At 45.4% G+C, this 16,834-nt stretch overlaps 1 protein-coding gene across 4 annotated transcripts in view; it reads left to right on the top strand.

The window, feature by feature from the left end:
• Cdk5rap2 (CDK5 regulatory subunit associated protein 2) overlaps nucleotides 1–16,834 on the top strand; it is a 191,053-nt gene that overhangs the window by 39,924 nt on the left and 134,295 nt on the right. For all 4 annotated transcript variants that reach the window (XM_057784811.1, XM_057784814.1, XM_057784812.1 and 1 more), the window contains exons 6-10: nucleotides 4,012–4,135; nucleotides 7,518–7,672; nucleotides 13,132–13,294; nucleotides 14,307–14,360; nucleotides 15,198–15,317. In XM_057784811.1, coding sequence (XP_057640794.1) covers nucleotides 4,012–4,135; nucleotides 7,518–7,672; nucleotides 13,132–13,294; nucleotides 14,307–14,360; nucleotides 15,198–15,317 — 616 coding nt within the window. The remainder of the gene's footprint in view (nucleotides 1–4,011; nucleotides 4,136–7,517; nucleotides 7,673–13,131; nucleotides 13,295–14,306; nucleotides 14,361–15,197; nucleotides 15,318–16,834) is intronic.

A 16,834-nucleotide genomic window follows, 5' to 3' on the forward strand; every position in this document is an offset into this window, starting at 1 on the left:
CAGTTCCATTGCTGTGATAAAATAACTTGACAGAAGTGATTTGGACAGAGAAAAGGTTTATTTTAGCTTATAGTTCCGGAGGGATAACATCCATCATGACAGGGAAAGCGTGGCAGGAGCAGGAAGCTGACTAGCTGACTGATCACATTTTTTTTTTTTTAATCCACAAACAGGGAGCAGGAGAAAAAAAAAGCGGGGGGGGGGGAGATTATTCCCAGTCTACAAAACCTCAAAGCCCACCCCCAGTGGCATTCTTCCTTCAGCAAGGTTCTATAACGTTTCCAAACAGTGTCATCAACCAGGGACCAAGTGTTTAAGTACAAGAAGCCTATGCGGGGCATTTCTTATTCAAACCACCACACAAGGAGAGGCTCTTTGGGATTAAGGTCATGTGCTCTATTGATGGATGCTGACATTGACTTAACAATTTCAGCTTCCTCTTTACCACCTCTTTCTCACATCCCAGACGTTCCATAACTGTTCTTACTCTAGCTTCTGAGCAGATACCTTCCCTTTCTTGCTTTCCCAGCCCAGTGCCTTCCCATCCTCTCCCTGTTCTAAAACACTCAGACAGGGATCCTTGTAGCCTGCACTTGCCTCTTTCATAGACTTCTCTGTCATATGGTGTCCATCGTACATGGGTATCTCTTTTCCGTGTCTAAACACTTTCGCACCCATACATATCATTATTCAAGGAAGACCCTCATTTTATAGAGGAGGGAATCAGGCCTTGTAAAGAGAAGGACTGTGGCCTTAGAAAGGTCAGAACTTAGGTTAGAGGTCAAGTGTCACTTTTTCTTTTTAAATCTTTCATGTATTGACATAGTGTGTGCACGGTGTATCTAAGTGGCCTCTCAGTGACTACCTCATATCTGCTGATGGCCCTTTCCCTTTTGCTCCTACTACCCAGAGCCCAGCAGTTTGTCTATGGTAGATGTTGATGTTGTCTTGTTAGTTTAATTCTATCAGCCATTTTGAGTTGAGTTTTGACTGGGGGGAAGGGGTAGGACATGGGGCTCTGCCACAGGAAAAGGACAACTCTAATTTGAATGGAAATAATCTAGAGGAAATGTTGAAGGTTAAAAATAGTAACAAGGAAAATGTTTATGGAAGGTTCTTTCACACTGAGTGGAAAGTTGGTGTACAATTCTTGGTCTGATCCTCTTTCATAGGATCTACAAGCCTGTTCTGTGCTTGTAGCCCAGATTCTACAAAAGAAAAACAAAATGGCAGAAGGAGAGAATAAGCACTAGTTCTGATCCTCCTTTGTCCCAAACTTGTATGCCCAGTGCTTGGCAGTTGTGTGAGGCTGCCAGTCTTCTAGTGTCAGTGAAGTGAAAGCTAAGACCCAGAAAATTGTAGCAAGTTGGCTCTGCTGCAGCTCCTGAGCCCACTCTGGCTTGATGTGAAGTAAACATATTTGTGTACTGGTCTTCCATTGTTCTGTGTATCAGTTACAATAAGGGGGCATTAAAAACAAAAGCAGTCATATTGTTGGGAGTAAATTTTATCTCTGTAGCTTTAAAACACAAACAAAAAATAATAATTCCATTAGCAGAGGCAAATAGCACCATACTGCTGAGTATAAATTTTATTGCTACAGTAACTGTAAAATACAAAGATGATAAATGAAACGTTGGAACATTTATTATTGTGAATTTATTTTATTGGTATAACTAAAACACAAACAAAGTGAATAATGCTAGTAGTTGTTCAAAATTGTACAGCCTCTTGACAGCATATGTGATTCAGGCTATGAAATGGCAAGATTAGATCTGGGCTGATGGAAGGGAGTCCAGAGTGCAGCAGAGGGAAGGGGCCATACAGGGCGCTATAAAACCCCAGGGCTAAAACATCCTGAGCACCCAGGTAGAAGGAATTCAGAACCAGAAACATCTGTTTAGGAGCTGGAGGGGTGCTAAGTGTGCTAAGTGTTTGTTGTGGAAGTACAGGGACCTGAGTTTGGATTCCCGGAGCCCATATCAAATCTGGGAAAGGTGTTTGTAACCTGAGGTGGGGTGGCAGGGGAGATGGGGCTGATGTTTAAGGAGTTACAGGGTCAGTGATATACCCTGTTTAAAAAAAATAAGGTTGAAAGCGATAGAAGACAGTGTCACTGTTTGTCCTTCATACACATGTGTGCGAGCCACACATTCAGACATGCAAAAAAGGTAAAAATCTTTGTCTACAGCTTGGGAAAGAGAGGAGGCAGTCCACAGTTCTTCTTGTGATCTGAAATGCCCCTTGAGGAGTGATGGAAATGACTGTGAGTCACTGTGAACTGGAGACAGCCCTGGTCCCAGAAGTGAGCTGAGTGAGGGGGGGCTGAGGACACTTAGGGCAGTGATCAGGAAGTGAGCATGTTGGCCTAGGTTCTGGCAGGGACTGATCTGTTCTGAGCTCAGACTCCAGCTGAGAGGTGGCAGGAGGCCTCTCAGCAGCACAGCAGGGTTGGTGCTGGTCTGGTCTCACAGGAGAGGCCTCCCAGCAGGGTGGGAGGGGGGACCTGCAGAGTACTGAGGCAGGCCTGCAGAGGACCCCTTGTGGTAGCCCATTAGTTCCAAGAGGTAATCATCTCATTTGTCACATGAGGAGACTGAGGTGTAACAACTTATTTACTGAGGCTAGAAAATTTACCCAGAGCCACAGTGGGGTTGGGATAGAGTGAGAACTTAGAAGCAGATCTGTCCAGCCCGAGCCGGTGTTCCTCCTTTCAGTTATTCACACTGGATTCTATTAATGTGATATTGTGGTGGCTTTCTGAAGCCTTGCTGAAAGGAAAACTCTTTAAAAAGGGCTCTGTTTGCAGGTGATTTCTGTGGGAGCTTGGACAGCCAGGAGAGCCCTTTGGGTGCCCTGTTCTGGGCGAATCGTTCACGTGGTCCCGTGTGTGAGCATCTGGTTACAGGGCTTTGGGTTAGGGGAATTTATATACTCCTGGAGTCAAGTGAGGTACTGAGTGGCAAGGAGTTTTAATTTTTCTGCTGTTGTTTTTCTGAGAAGCCAGCTTTAGGTGGAGCCATTTCCTCAGTTTTCCTTCTGGAGACTGCAGCTATTGAGGATGCAGTGAGGACTGAAGTGTCACAGCTGCAGCCAGCACCTCTCTTTGTGCATCACTGCTCATGGCCCTGTGTCTGGTTTAGTGTCATGCCTGCCTGATTGTCCCACAGAGAGAACATTCTAAGGCCACAGCCCAGTGCCCTGGGCATTTAATATCACAATATCAGGTGCAGGGTGCTTGCACCCAAGTCCCTCTTCTCACCCTAAGTCGTAGTGTGTGCTAGATCCATTTTAGTGTACTTAAAACGTTCGCCCTCAGGCTGGTGCAAGGTGGAGCATGCAAATGCTAACCTCACAGATCTGCTTGTTGCATGCTGCTTCTTTGCCCATTGGTCCTGTACCACCTTCTATACCTCTGGTGTAAGAGTACTAAGTGGGAAAATTAGCAGCTGCCATCAAGAGTATTATAGTGTGCTTACTACCCTTGGGCTCAGGGATTCCCCTTCTAGTAGTGTGTCCCTAGAAACCATTAAGCCACAACACTGATGTGTAGTGAGCAGTTGCTCGGTACTGGGCACCTCTTCTTAGATATGGTGTTAGTCTCATGTGTTCATCAGAAGCAGCTTAGAGAATTGACTTCATAAAGTATGTTCCGTATAGTGATACAGTCGTTAAGATGATGATGCAGATTCATGTTTACTGACTTTCTAAAGCGTGTTCTCAGCATAGTGAGTGAATCACTGTCCAGGTTAGTTCACTAGTATACACTAGATGGTTCTGTGTGGGTAGGTAGAGCCCTGAAAGGCTGTGTGTTAAAATGTTAATTCTATCCTGTGGGATAAGTACCCCCCCCCCCCCCCGTTTCTGAATTGTAAGTAATATTTTCTTTTAAAAGGAAACTTAGCTCAGGCAAATGGGAGGAATGACTGACAAATGCCCCTTATCTTTCGGGCCTGGGGAAATTGTCATCAGACAGGCCCCTGACTCAGCCTGCCCTTTGCCTCTCTGCAGCAAAGCAGTAGAGAGTCTCACCGAAGGGGAAGGTTCTGAAGTCCAGCGCGTGAAAGAAGATGCGAGGAGGAAGGTGCAGCAGGTGGAAGACCTCCTGACGGAAAGGATACATCTTCTAGAAGAAGTAAGTCTGGAGATGCCGAGGGGCCTCTACCTACAGGTCAGTCCTGGGGAGGGTGTGGTGGCCTCCTTTCTCCATGAGCATCACCTTTCTGCTGCAGTTACTGGGTGTCCTGTGGGTCTGGCCTCATGTAGGCACTCTGCCCCTGTAACTTACAACTACCTGGTTGTCTCCTTCCTGTGAGGACCCTGAGGTATAGAGTACTAACTGGCCCAGGTTGTTGCCGAGCCCCACTGAAGGAGTGTAGCCCTGAGCAAGCCCACACTCAGATTGCTGCTGCTCGGCTATTGCCTGCCCGCCCGGCTCTTGTCCTGTCACCAGCCTCTGTCCAGGATCTTGCAGAACTGAGTGGCTGCTCTTCTCTAGTGGACCCCACAGCTTCCGGTGCCCTTCCTTCTGTCAGCAGCTGCTGTGATCCGGCTAAACATCCACCTCTGGATGGGACAACAGACAGTGTTCCTCTATTTTAAGCTAGCATTAAGAACCACAGTTTGAGTAGCCCTTTCCTGAAGTGCTTGGATCCAGAAGTAGTTTAGATTTGAGTTTATTGTTCTTATTATTATTCTTATTGAACATTTTCATATAACTAATGAGATGTCTTGGGGATGGGCTCCCAGACTAGACACAGAATTCACTTATATTTCACATATGCATTATATATGTAATTAGGGAATTTGGGGCAATATTTTAACATGGCTGTTTTTGACTACAACCCATCACATGAGGTCACGTGTGAAATTTTCTACTTTTGACACGTTGATAATCAGAAAGTTTTATATTTTTAGCCTTTCAGAATTTAGATTGGGCTGATCTATATATTAATAATTATTATGGTATTTATTTATTTTTGAGGCAGGATCTGCTAGGTAGAGAGTTTGCTCTCAAACTTGCAATCCTCCTGTTTCAGCTTCTCAAAAACTATAATTATAAGCACATACTACTGTCTAAGCATTTCTTTTGCTGTAAAAGACACCATGACCACAACAACTCTTTTTCTTTTTCTTTTTGTTTTTTTTTTTGTTTTTTGGATTTTCCAGACAGGGTTTCTCTGTAGCTTTGGAGCCTGTCCTGGAACTAGCTCTTGTGGACCAGGCTGGCCTGAAACTCACAGAGATCCTTTTGCCTCTGCCTCTGCCTCCCCAGTGCTGAGATTAAAAGCGGGTGCCACCACCACCTGGCTTGACCACAAAATCTTTTATAAAGGAAAACATTCGATTGGGACTGGTTTAGAGTTTAGAGGTTCAGTCCATTATCATCATAGCAGGAAGCATGGAAGAATGAAAGTGGACATGGTGCTGGAGAGGTGGTTGAGGGCTATACATCTGGAAAGGCAGGTAGAGAGAGATACTGGGCCTGGCTTGAACATTTGAAACGTCAAAGCTCCTCCCAGTATATGGCTTCTTCTAGTGACACCACACCAAATCCTACAACCCCTATTGATGGAAGAAATGATGATCTGTCTATGTGTTACTCTCATTGGTTAATAAAGAAACTGCCTTGGCCCATTTGATAGGCCAGCCCTTAGGTGGGTGGAGGAGACAGAACAGAATGCTGGGAGGAAGTGATGCAATCGCCATGCCTCTCCTCTCTGGGGCAGACGCGATGAAGCTCTGACCCAAGATGGACGTAGGCTAGAATCTTCTCGGTAAGTCACCACCTCGTGGTGCTACACACATTAAGAGAAATGGGTTAACCAAGATGTGAGAATTAGCCAGAAGAGGCTTGAGATAATGGTCCAGGCAGTGTTTAAATGAATACAATTTGTGTGTTGTTATTTTGGGGCATAAGCTAGCCAGGAAACTGGGGGCCAGGTGGCAGGAACGCAGCTGCAGCTCCTTCTACACCCTATCTCCCAGTAGTGCCTTTCCCTGGTTACCAAGCATTTAGATCTGTGAACGTAAGTATTGGGGTGTTGGGGGTGGGGCATTCTCATTCAAGTCACCACAACCACCACCCACCACACCCTTAATCAAGACGCTTGAGAAAGTTGTCTCGTCTTGATGTAGCACTTTGTTTGTCCCATGAGTACTTCCCAGTGCTGCTTTGTAGCTTGCTGCATTTATCCCATTGGGTGAAGCATTTGCCTGTGTGAATTGAACACAGAAGCACCAGCCTGTAGCACTTGCTGCAGTAACAAGAACACATACTAAGCTATGAGACCTCCCCACAGGCAGAGTTCCCCTGCTAAGCCTCATGTGTGTGCTTAGCTATCCTTTTAAGAAACCTATGTGCTAACTATTTCCATTTCTTCCTCTCTCTCTTTTTCTCTTTTTGAAACATACTGAAACATTAGGCCCAGAGTGGCCAGGTCATTTGCTGAAGGTCACACAGGCGGTAAAGGCCAGGTGATCTGGCCACATGTTAGGCTCTAACATTCTGTTTCCTCGGTCCACAACACTTTAGGTCCACAACACTTTAGGGTTAGGTCAAGATCAAATGTGATATAAGACTTCTTGCTCAGAGCCTGGCGTTTAGTAGACACTCAGCAAACAACAGGCATCGTTGTTTGCTGCCTACGAAATATGGAGTGAAGGACAAGCCTCTTAAACAGATAGTTAGTGGGAAGGGCAGGGGAAGAGAGGCCAGGCTTTGGCTTCTGGGCGCCAGGTGTTGGCAGTCTCCCAGCAGCTCTTTGATGGAATGTTGGGTATCCTGTCTTCTGGAATAAGAACCGGGGCTCAGAGCTTAAATGACTGTCCAAAGTCACACAGCAAGTATCATAGGAGAGCTGCACTTTGAACCCAGGTCTATTTGACTTTTATGTTTGCGGTGTGATCTTGAGGCAGTGGTCTGTGTGGGTGGAGAGTCAGGCCTGTTCCAGGTCACTTGCGTGCGCACCAGAGCCTTCCCCCAACAGACACATGGTCTACATGATTTAGAAGATAATTTCCATGGTGGCTTCTCTGAGCACTCAGGAAAAGCATAGAGCTTTTCACCACTTAAATCACCTTGGAGATACAGAAATGCATTTTAGAAATGTGTAGTCATTATCTTAAAAAGAAATAGTGGGGGGTGGTGGGCTGTGGGATGAATTTGCATGGAGATTAGGGTGACTCTGGGACTTATGCATGTTTAGTATTGAGAAGCGCATTTCTTCTTGTTCTCATTGAAGCTGTAAATATTGATCTGATTTTTCAAAACCAAAAGTACAGTTCTTGTAGAGTTGACTCTTTTCTATTGGAAGTGCCCATTACTCTTCTGATACAAGAGGGAAAAATGGCTGGCAAATATATTTATTACGCATTCTTTCCATGTATAGTACGTTCAGGGAGGGGAAATGTGCCGGAGAAAAAGTCATAAATATTTATATTTTAATCCAATTTCCTTTCAAAATGTTCCCAATTGTATTGAAAAATTGCATCAAATGCATTTAATTTAACTGTAGGATGTGAAAGCCGCCCAAGCAGAACTGGAGAAGGCCTTTGCAGAGACGGAAACAGAGAAGGCATTTCGCCTCAGCTTGGAAAGCAAGCTCTCTGAGATGAAGAAGATGCAGGAACGGGACCTGGAGTTGACTCTGGCTCTGGAAGACAAGGACAGGTCTGCATCTGCTCCCTGGGAAGCTCAGGTCTCATTATCTGGAGAGGGAGAGAACCTAGCCTTCCTCTCCCTCCTATCTGTCATTGTTCTTCTCTAGAGTGGACTACCTTCCTGGAGTGTATTTAACACAGCAAGATAAAAGACTGGGCATGAGAGAAACAGGAACAAGATAGTAGTGGGCGAGAGGCGGTCACTAGACAAGTTCATTTTAGAAAGGGGCGCTGAGACCCTAAGTCTAGTGTTTAGCTTGGCTGCAGCTTTCTGGTAGACAAAAGGAAAATCAGCCCTATGGACCTGAGGTTTGTATTACCCATGAGGTAAAACAAGCCATGGATTCAGGAGAAAGCCAGTTTTGCTTGGCCCTAGCAGAGGGAAAGTGCTCTGGTGATTCTTTCCACTAGCAGCAGTAAGTGGTGATGTCCCCACAACGAGTGCTAGTGAATTTTGTGTGATCTCTTTCCCATCATGGATTTTAATGTTGGCTACAGGCTGAAATTAAGCAGCGCCATAGAACAAAGAGCATTGTAGATCAAATACAGAGTTCTTCAGTGCATTGTGAATAAAATGTGTGGTGTTGGGTCAGGGAAATGGATGGGCAGTTAGGCCCACTCGAATGATGAGTGTATTCTGCAGCCACACTTTTGACAAAATGTGTTAAGAAGAAGTTGAAATTTCCTTCTGACATTTTGATTGTCTTATCTTATTTGTTGGATCTAAGTGAGAGGTAGAGTTAAGACAGTGGAGACACACTGATAACACAGGTGCTGAAGAGCCACACCTATCTGGAATTGGATGAGACTGTTCCTGATTGAATTGTCTTCTCCAGAGGGTTCTGCCTGTGGTTTCTTTTCTCAGCCACTCAGTGCCCTGTGGAATGGTGTGTCCCACCACATTATTTAGCTAGTTAAAGCCCAGGCTGGCACAGACTCACTGTGTGGCAGAGGCTGGCTTTGAACTCCTGATGTCCCTACCACCCCCTCCCCATGTGCAGAGAGTTTACAGGGTATGTCAGCCTGCCTAGCTGTTTAGGTTTTTGTGCCAAGTGCTCTTTGCCTTTACTTCTGACTTGGTGCCATCTTGCTATTTACCTATATATCAAAATATTGAGGTTTGCAACTTTGTTTTCAGTTTGGGCTTGGGAAATCAGCAGAGCACATTCTTCTGGGATTCTTTCCTTGAGAGGACCAAGTTAGTAGTGTGTGAGCCTGTGGTCATGGTCTCCATATTTCAGTACCCTCTTACTTCAGGTATTCAGAGGACTGTATTTATTGTGATTACTGGAACCTTTTTAAGGTTCCTTTTCAGTTTTTTATTTTTGGCTCATTGTTTAGAGGTATTTTTTTAAATTTTAATTTTGGTGTATGTGTGCATACTTGTATGTAGGTCAGAAGCTGGCCCCCTCTTCCTATTTTGATCTGTGAAATAGAAGTGTTGTATCTGGACCTTGGTTTAGAAAATGAGTTACTAGCCCCATCTATCCCTTTGTGATTCAGTTTTTCTTGACCATGTTGTCAGGAAGAGAAGGCGTTCCTTTTGCTGACTTCCTCTGCTAGGTAGCATTCATGAACAAGGAAGAACTACCACATGTAGAAATTCTATGTAAGTCATTGTTATTCCATGATGTTTTCTTCTTTTGTTTGGCAGGAAGTTCTTAGAAAGCATATGGGTTTGTCTTTCTTGGAGAACTAAGAAGTTGTATAAGCTAAATTGGGGTTAAGGAGCCCAAGGAATGAATTAGGCTACAGTAGAATGTCTGAGTAGCCATAGGTGGAGAAAGGAGAATTCTTAGTAGTGGTGACTAGGAAAAAAGGAGGAAATAAAACGTCTTTGTAAAGGGGACTTGCATTGCTAAAACCAAAGCTTATCTAGTTGGCTGGGTTAATAGAGTCGAAGGCAGGAAGAGAAGGATCAGGACTGAATGGGACAAACAGTGGTTTCTCGTTACTGTTTACAAATTCAGTGTGAATGTTCCAAGAGAAGCCCTGACTGTATTCAGCCTTCACTTGGTGTGTACCTCCACTCAATACTTACATATCTGTGTTCGAGTTTAATTGATTAATTAGACAGAGTGAGATTTAAAAAGCAGCCAGTTGTGGCAATAGTTACTGTGACTGTGGTCTATTCCAGAAAAATACTGCACTGTGTTGTCTGAGGTTTTCTATCTTGCCCAGTTCCTGCAATCTTTAAGTCCCAAAGAAATCTCACAGAGATCTATATTAACTTTAAACGGATTGGCCAGTTAGCTCAGGCTTTTTATTAACTCTCATAATTTACATTATCCCATTATCCTTATCTGTGTTAGCCACATGGCTCAGTACCTTTTTCAGCCAGGCAGTCACACCTTGCTTCTTCTGTGGCTGGTAATGATTGTGGAGGATTGGGCTTCCTACTTCCCAGAATTCTCCATTTCTCATTGACCTGCCTCTACTTCCTGTCTAGCTATCCCGCCTATACTTTCTGCCTTGCTACTGGCCAATCAGCGTTTTTTTTAAATATAATTGACAGAATACAGGCCATGGTCCCACAACAGCAGTGGGCTAACCTTGTTCTGATGATGTAAGATGATATGTGGTTGCGTGAACTATGGTAAATGACACAGGCATGATACACTGTTGGTTGACTGTGTAAGGTTTACTTGATTGAGAGCATCATGGAACTGTTCTGTCAGTCGTGACTGCTAATTAGTTAACAGGGAGGTAGTGTATACAGTGTGGATATGCTGGACAGGCCACTGGGCCTTGTGGAAGAATCGATTCATCTGAAGGGTATGGGAAAATCCATTGAAGAGTTAAGGGGGGGAGCGTGGGGAAGCTACATGATTAGATTTTTATTTATTACAGTTCTTTGCTTGCCTTGGGGATGGATTGTCACAGGGCTCTCATGCTGATGCAGACATCCAGATAGATGATGACAACTGAGACCGAAAGTCTGGGATGGGATGGAGGTGAACAGGTGGTAATAGAAGGTGAAATGGACACAGTGGGGTTTAAGGGCTTTGTTAGTGAAGGGAAAAGTCTGTACTGGTATCCTCTTCCAGTTTTGAGAATGAGTGGCTGACAGGTGGTGCAGTTTACTCACTTTGGAGGAAGAGGAGCAATGAGGAAGCCTTTTGGGGCAAAAATGGGAGGATGATGCTTCCCATTAGGACAGGAGCTCTAGAGTCTGTTAGCATCTATGAGTAGAGGGGAGTGAGTGGAGTGGGGGTGAATGGAGGGGAGGGTGAGTGGAGGTGCAGGCAAGTGGTGCTATGGGCAAGGGGAGGTCCTGGCAAGCAGAAGTGAGGGGGGGAGAGAGGTATGGGCAAGGGGAGGGCAAGGGGAGGTCCGTGCAAACAGAAGTGAGGTGAGGGGGCTGGAGGTGTTGGCGAGGGGAGGGGAGGGCAAGGGAATGTGGGGAAGCCGAGGTGTGGGTTTCTAGATTCAGGCTGGCATTGGAGTAAATGAAGATTCATGAGTCAATGAGTATGCTTTGCATGTGCATTGGATAGTATTATAGAGACAAAGGTGGCTCTGCTTATGTAGAATAGACAGATATGTCTCAATAAACATTTTGATTGAGATGGATTTAGGGCACTGGCCTTGGGCATAGGAATCCTCTCAGTCCTAGAAGTTCCCTAGAAGAGTTGGCATCTGGAAGGTCAGAGTCTGCACACCGTGTACAAAGCCTGCACATGTAGATCACCAGGGTGTGCTGCTTAAGCTTGGCTCCTTGTTACTTTGGGGAGAGGGCATCAGGAGGGTGTGGAGACTGGTCCAGGTGATGGCTTCTCCATGGATATGGATGGTCAGGTTGGCTTCTTGCTGAAGGCTGCGTCTTCCTGGTATGTGCACAGGTCAGGCTAGACAGGTATAGAAACCTGGCTTGCAGGTCTACAATTTTGTCAATCTCAGCGGTGAAGGTGTCCCAATTAAACTCCCAGAGACCAGCAGCCAGATGTCACCTTGATTTTTCCCTTAGGATATAACCATTTGGTAAATCTCTAGGAACAAAATCTCATTTAGCCCATATTTAAGTCAAGGTCACACAAGGTTAGCCCAGCACAGCAGCGAGGGTCATCATTTATATCCAGGTGACATGGATCTGATCAGCCACACAGAGGAACCTGCTGTTAGGCATGGCGAGCTGGTGAATCTTGGGGTCTGGCCTCTACTTGCATGGGTACTGCCAGTGTCTTCCTGGATTCCCACCATCTGTTTCAAAGGGTCATTATTTTCCCTACTTTAGTTTCTCCAGTCTGGGTTTTGAGCTGTTCTGCACCTGAAGGTGATCATGTTGGGAGCCCTCTAGGTTGACTATAGCCAATAGATAGGTTTTCTTCAAACTAAATAGTATTTTTAAAAGCTTGGATTTGTTGCTGGCATTTAAAATATCATATTTCACAGAAGAGTGGGTTCTCACTGTTCTTGATCCCAAAGATGTAACGCCTGTAGGTGTCTTACTGGCTCAAGACTTCTGTTCCACATGATGGGCCGAGCCACCAGTGTCCTTTAATTGTCTAAGTTCAGGCTCCCACTTTCTCTTTTAAACTTGTATTTGGTGAGTTTTTGCTCTCCATTTGCTTATTGATTATATCAGAGCTGAACCGCTAGAGGGCAGTATTGCGCCTCCCTTCAGGCTTCTGGGCCAGCAAGCTGATCCCATGGTGCTCTGATTCCAGTGCACTGCTAGGTGTCTCTGCTGCCTGAGTCACCACCCACCTGGCCTCACCTTTGTCAGGGAAGCCAGGTGCTTCACGAGGGCAGCTCTGCCAAATCTCCAGGCCTCTACTGAACAAAACTAGGTTGCTTTCTAGGCTTAGGTAACAGAGAACTCTGGTACAGTTTAAGGAACTCTGATTTTATCAAAAGGGGTTTAGGCAGAAGGTATTGGTAACCTATGCGAAGGCATTGAGGGGCACAGAAAAGCTTTGGGGTGAGCTGTCTGTGAGCTGCTGAGTACTGATCAGGATCAGGATGAAACTGGGTTGTTATGACCTAAGAGCCAGGTGTCTGGATGCCTTATCCTGAAGTCTGACTGTTAGCTTGAGACGTGTGTTTTTAAGCATTGTCTGCTAGCCATGGAGAGATATCCCCGGTTTTTAAATCCACACCTACCCAAACAGCTCTTGATTGGTTGTTTGCTTAGACTTGAGGGACAGATTTCTTTCAGAGAGGGGATTTCTTACTCAGGTCTGCTTCTGCTGGTGAGGGATGCTGAAGGTCTGAGCAAGTGCATGACTTGACCAGCCCAGGTGCAGCTCAGAGCTAAATTCCTGGATGAGGCTAGAGACACGTGGACTTATTAACATCCCATAAATTCTGGCCCAAGCTCTGTGACCTGTGAGTGAATGCAGTTCTGTTTGTGCGTATTCATCGGACACATCTGCTTTGAAGATGTCTGGCCCGGCTTCCTACCTCCTCCTGCTCCACTAAGCTAAGAGAGCAGCTCAGAATTAATATTTAAATTTTGTTCTCTTTTAGACTGATTGAGGAGTTGAAGCTGTCTTTGAAGAGCAAAGAAGCTTTAATTCAGTGCCTTCAAGAGGAGAAATCTCAGATGGCATCTCCTGACGAGAATGTGTCATCTGGAGAACTCCGAGGACTTTCTGCCACTCTGAGGGAAGCAGAGGAGAGAGACACTGAGGTGAGGTGACAGGGCACAGCAGGAGGGAGAGCATATCAGACTGTTCATGGGAAGTGGGGCACTCTTCAGTCTGCACGGTTTGCACAGTAACTTCCACATGCAAGTTCTCTGTCAGCTGAGGAATCTGCAGGATCCACCTTTGTTAGGGGCTGCCTTTGTTCATGTGTCTTTAACTTCTGCATCTGTGTTTTACCATGTGTTAATTTGCTGTCACCTTGGGGCTTCTTTTTCATCCTTAGGACTTTCTTAGTGTAACCCTGTGGTGCATTGTTCATGTCCAGTTTTCCTTTGTTGTTAGAGGCTGGCTTGTCGTCCATATTTGGTGTGAAACATCAGAGTCTGTGGGGGAAGGGGACTGGTTCTGGGCCTGGCAGCATATGAAATGTTCCGTATCCTGCCCTGCTCAGGCCTCCCAGCCCTTTGGCCAAGTAGAGATTGTGATCTCCTGCCTGAGTTAGGACCGGCCTTAGATCAGTCATCTCTCCAGGTGCTAAGAAGTGGGCTGTCAGACTTTGGGCCCAAATCTCCTGGACTCCTCTTGCTCTTGTGACTTCCAGGGCAAGCTATGTTGACCTGCCATTCCCCTTGGGTGGAGGAAGTCTGCTGCATGGTCTGTCCACATCAGGGTATGTTCTGGAAGCTCCAGAAAGGTCGTGATTTCTTTATGAAGCAGGGTCCTTGTCCTTGTGACAGGAGCAGATTCTTTAGCCTCATCAGTTAGTTTTCATTTGGAATGGGGTTGCCACTTCAATTCCCAGGCTGTTTTCTAGTGGGCCCTTTACCTTTTCTTCTGAAGCATCTGTTTACTCTGTGAGACTCACAGTCAAACTGTGGGCAGCTGCTTCACACTTTTCCGCCCTCAAACCACGTCAGACTACGAAGGAGGGCACCCTTGTGTTAATGAGGTGTGCAGCAGTGGAGGGGAGTGAGTTGTGAGGTGCTCACTCAGATGGCTGTGGGAAAGCCTTCGGCGGACCTCCTCTTTCTGCTCACTATGAAAACCTTTTCCTAGGCTGCACAGAGGGATTGGCAGAAGGAGCAAAATCACTGGGAAGCGAAGATCCAGGTATGTTGATTCATTTTAAGACTGTTTTGAAGACTTTTTCTCCCATTGCTTCTCATTTATTCTGAGTACAACAGATAATTCTTTGTGACAAGAGCTGCCATTGATCAGATGCCACTGAGCGCCTGTGATGCATCCAGCACAGTAGAGGTAGTTCCTCTGTCCTCGCCATGACTCTCATTCCCATGTTGCAGATGTAGTAGCTGAGGCTCAGAAAGGTGAAGTCACTTGCTCATGATCCCATAGCTGGAGGGAGGAATCTGCCTGTTTGATTCAACAGCTGGGCTCCAAGGACCCTTAGTCACAACAGCTGCAATTTGTACAGTGCCTGCCAGCTTAGAAAGTACTTTCACATCTATTATCTCATCTGATCCTCACAGCAGCCCAGGAGGGAGGCAGCAGTGATTTTCTTAAGACGTGAACTCAGACTATAAATGCAGGGCTCAGTCCCCATCAAACCAAACACTCTGCCAGCTTTTGTAGCATTAAGGAATGAAATTAATGATCTGTTATTTCCTCTAAATAACCTGGTGCAGTCTCGAAGACTCTGATGTGACTGTATTCAGATTTTAGAAGGCACTGGAGTCCTTCCCATAGGAATAGCTGTCAGCTTCTCAAATGATCAGATCCCCTTCCCTTCACCTGGCCCTGTTGCCGTGAGCAGTAACACAGTAACTGGGAGCTGATGCCACAGCGTTCGGCTAGACGAGGAAACATTAATCACAGGTTGACAGGAATAAGATAGAATAACTGCATTTGAGTGTGCTCTTAAAGATATATTTACAGTGCATTTTGGTTGGAACACATCAACTTCGTGAATCTTTTTCTAATCTAATTTAGGCACTTCAGGAGGACCTGAGAGAGAAGGAAAGAGAAATTGCTACAGAGAAGAAAAATAGCTTAAAGAGAGATAAAGCCATTCAGGGCCTAACCATGGCATTAAAATCAAAGGAAAAAGAGGTATGTCTGAGGAGTGAAGTGGGATTTTTCTTTTTTAGTTTCTGTGGCTTGCCTGTCTTCTGAAGTTTTAGCTTTAGATAGAAAGTTTGTAAGTGCTAGGACAGTAAAGGAAGTGAATTTTTCAGTCAGTTGGAGTTGTGGTATACTGTAGTCTGTGCTGTCAGTAACTAAATATGAATAAGACATATTTTTTAAAAGTTTTTAGTAAGCCACATTGACAAAGGTGCAAAGATGTAAGTTGATTTTAATAGTATATGAACATAATAATTTCAGCATGTAATCGGTGAAGAAAGCAATGGTGAGCTGTTTAGCATTTCTTCCAAGTGAATATTAGTTTAAGATGATTTACATTAGTTGATACTGTGGAGTATTTGTTTAATGATGCAAAGATGTCACATTTGTGTGATTAAATAAAATTAACCTGGGGTCCGGAGACTGAGTCAGCAACTAGCTGACACGAAGTGGTAAGGAGGAACCATGTGAAGCTAGGGTCATTAGGTTGGGGTTGAGCAGGCGGACGTCCTGTTTTGCAGGAGCCGCAAGCTAGAAGAAGAGGTTAGCTACTTGCTACTCAGCCTTTCTGAGCAAGCAGAATTTCACCTCAGCCTTTGAATCCTGGTTCTACAGAGGGACAGAGATCTTGATAAAGATCTAGAAACCAGCTGGGACAGTGGTGGTGCCTGAGGGGACAGAATTCCTGCCTGGCTAAGGCCACTGGGGCTTAAACACTGTTGGTAGCTGTGGGGTTGCAGTTGCTGACTAGGACAGAAGTTGCTTAAGGAGCAGCTACTGAATTTATTGAAAATCAACAACCAAGGGTTTAAACTTCAGCTATATTTCAAGAGGCTCACTTAAGACTTACCCAGGCACGTGGCTAGTTAGTGACTGCCCTGAAGGAGATTACAGACTGACTTTTCTGAAAGACAACTGAAATTGGACATGAAGCGATTTGGGAAACAAGACTGTGGCTGGGAAGCAAAAAGCTTTGTTGCCTTTGGGATCCAAGCTGGTGGCTGAAGGCTCTTTTCTTGTCACTTGGTAGTCAATAAAGTCTTTGTATCTCCATGATTAACTAAGGCCCTCACTCACCAAAGAGACCCAGCTCTTCTCCTATGTGATTGGCAAGTCAGAGTGATGGGTGTTGGAACTGTGGGAAGTGAAGGTGGTGGGGAGGCAGAGGGGAGAATACCTGTTCCTGATTAGGGTGGATGTAGGGAGGGGGTGCTGCTTAGAGGAGAAGTTGCTGAGCTGAGTCCTAAATGGTGAGAAGGCCAAGGAAGAGATGCAGATGGGAGGCCAGTTTGGAGAGAACAATGGCAAAGTCTGTGGTGTGTGACACCAGAAATGGTCTGGGGTTCCCAGGGAACAAAGTGCACTATTTAAATGAGACTGTGGATGCTGGATGTGTTGCAAAGGGCCCAGGAGTGGTGGGGCTAATCATATCAACTGTTTGGCGGGGGGGGTACATGGCTCAGTAGCAGAAAGGATGATCACATTTTTACCTTGGAGAAGCATCT

Source organism: Chionomys nivalis, chromosome 11 (genome assembly GCF_950005125.1).
Source record: "Chionomys nivalis chromosome 11, mChiNiv1.1, whole genome shotgun sequence".
Taxonomy (NCBI): domain Eukaryota; kingdom Metazoa; phylum Chordata; class Mammalia; order Rodentia; family Cricetidae; genus Chionomys; species Chionomys nivalis.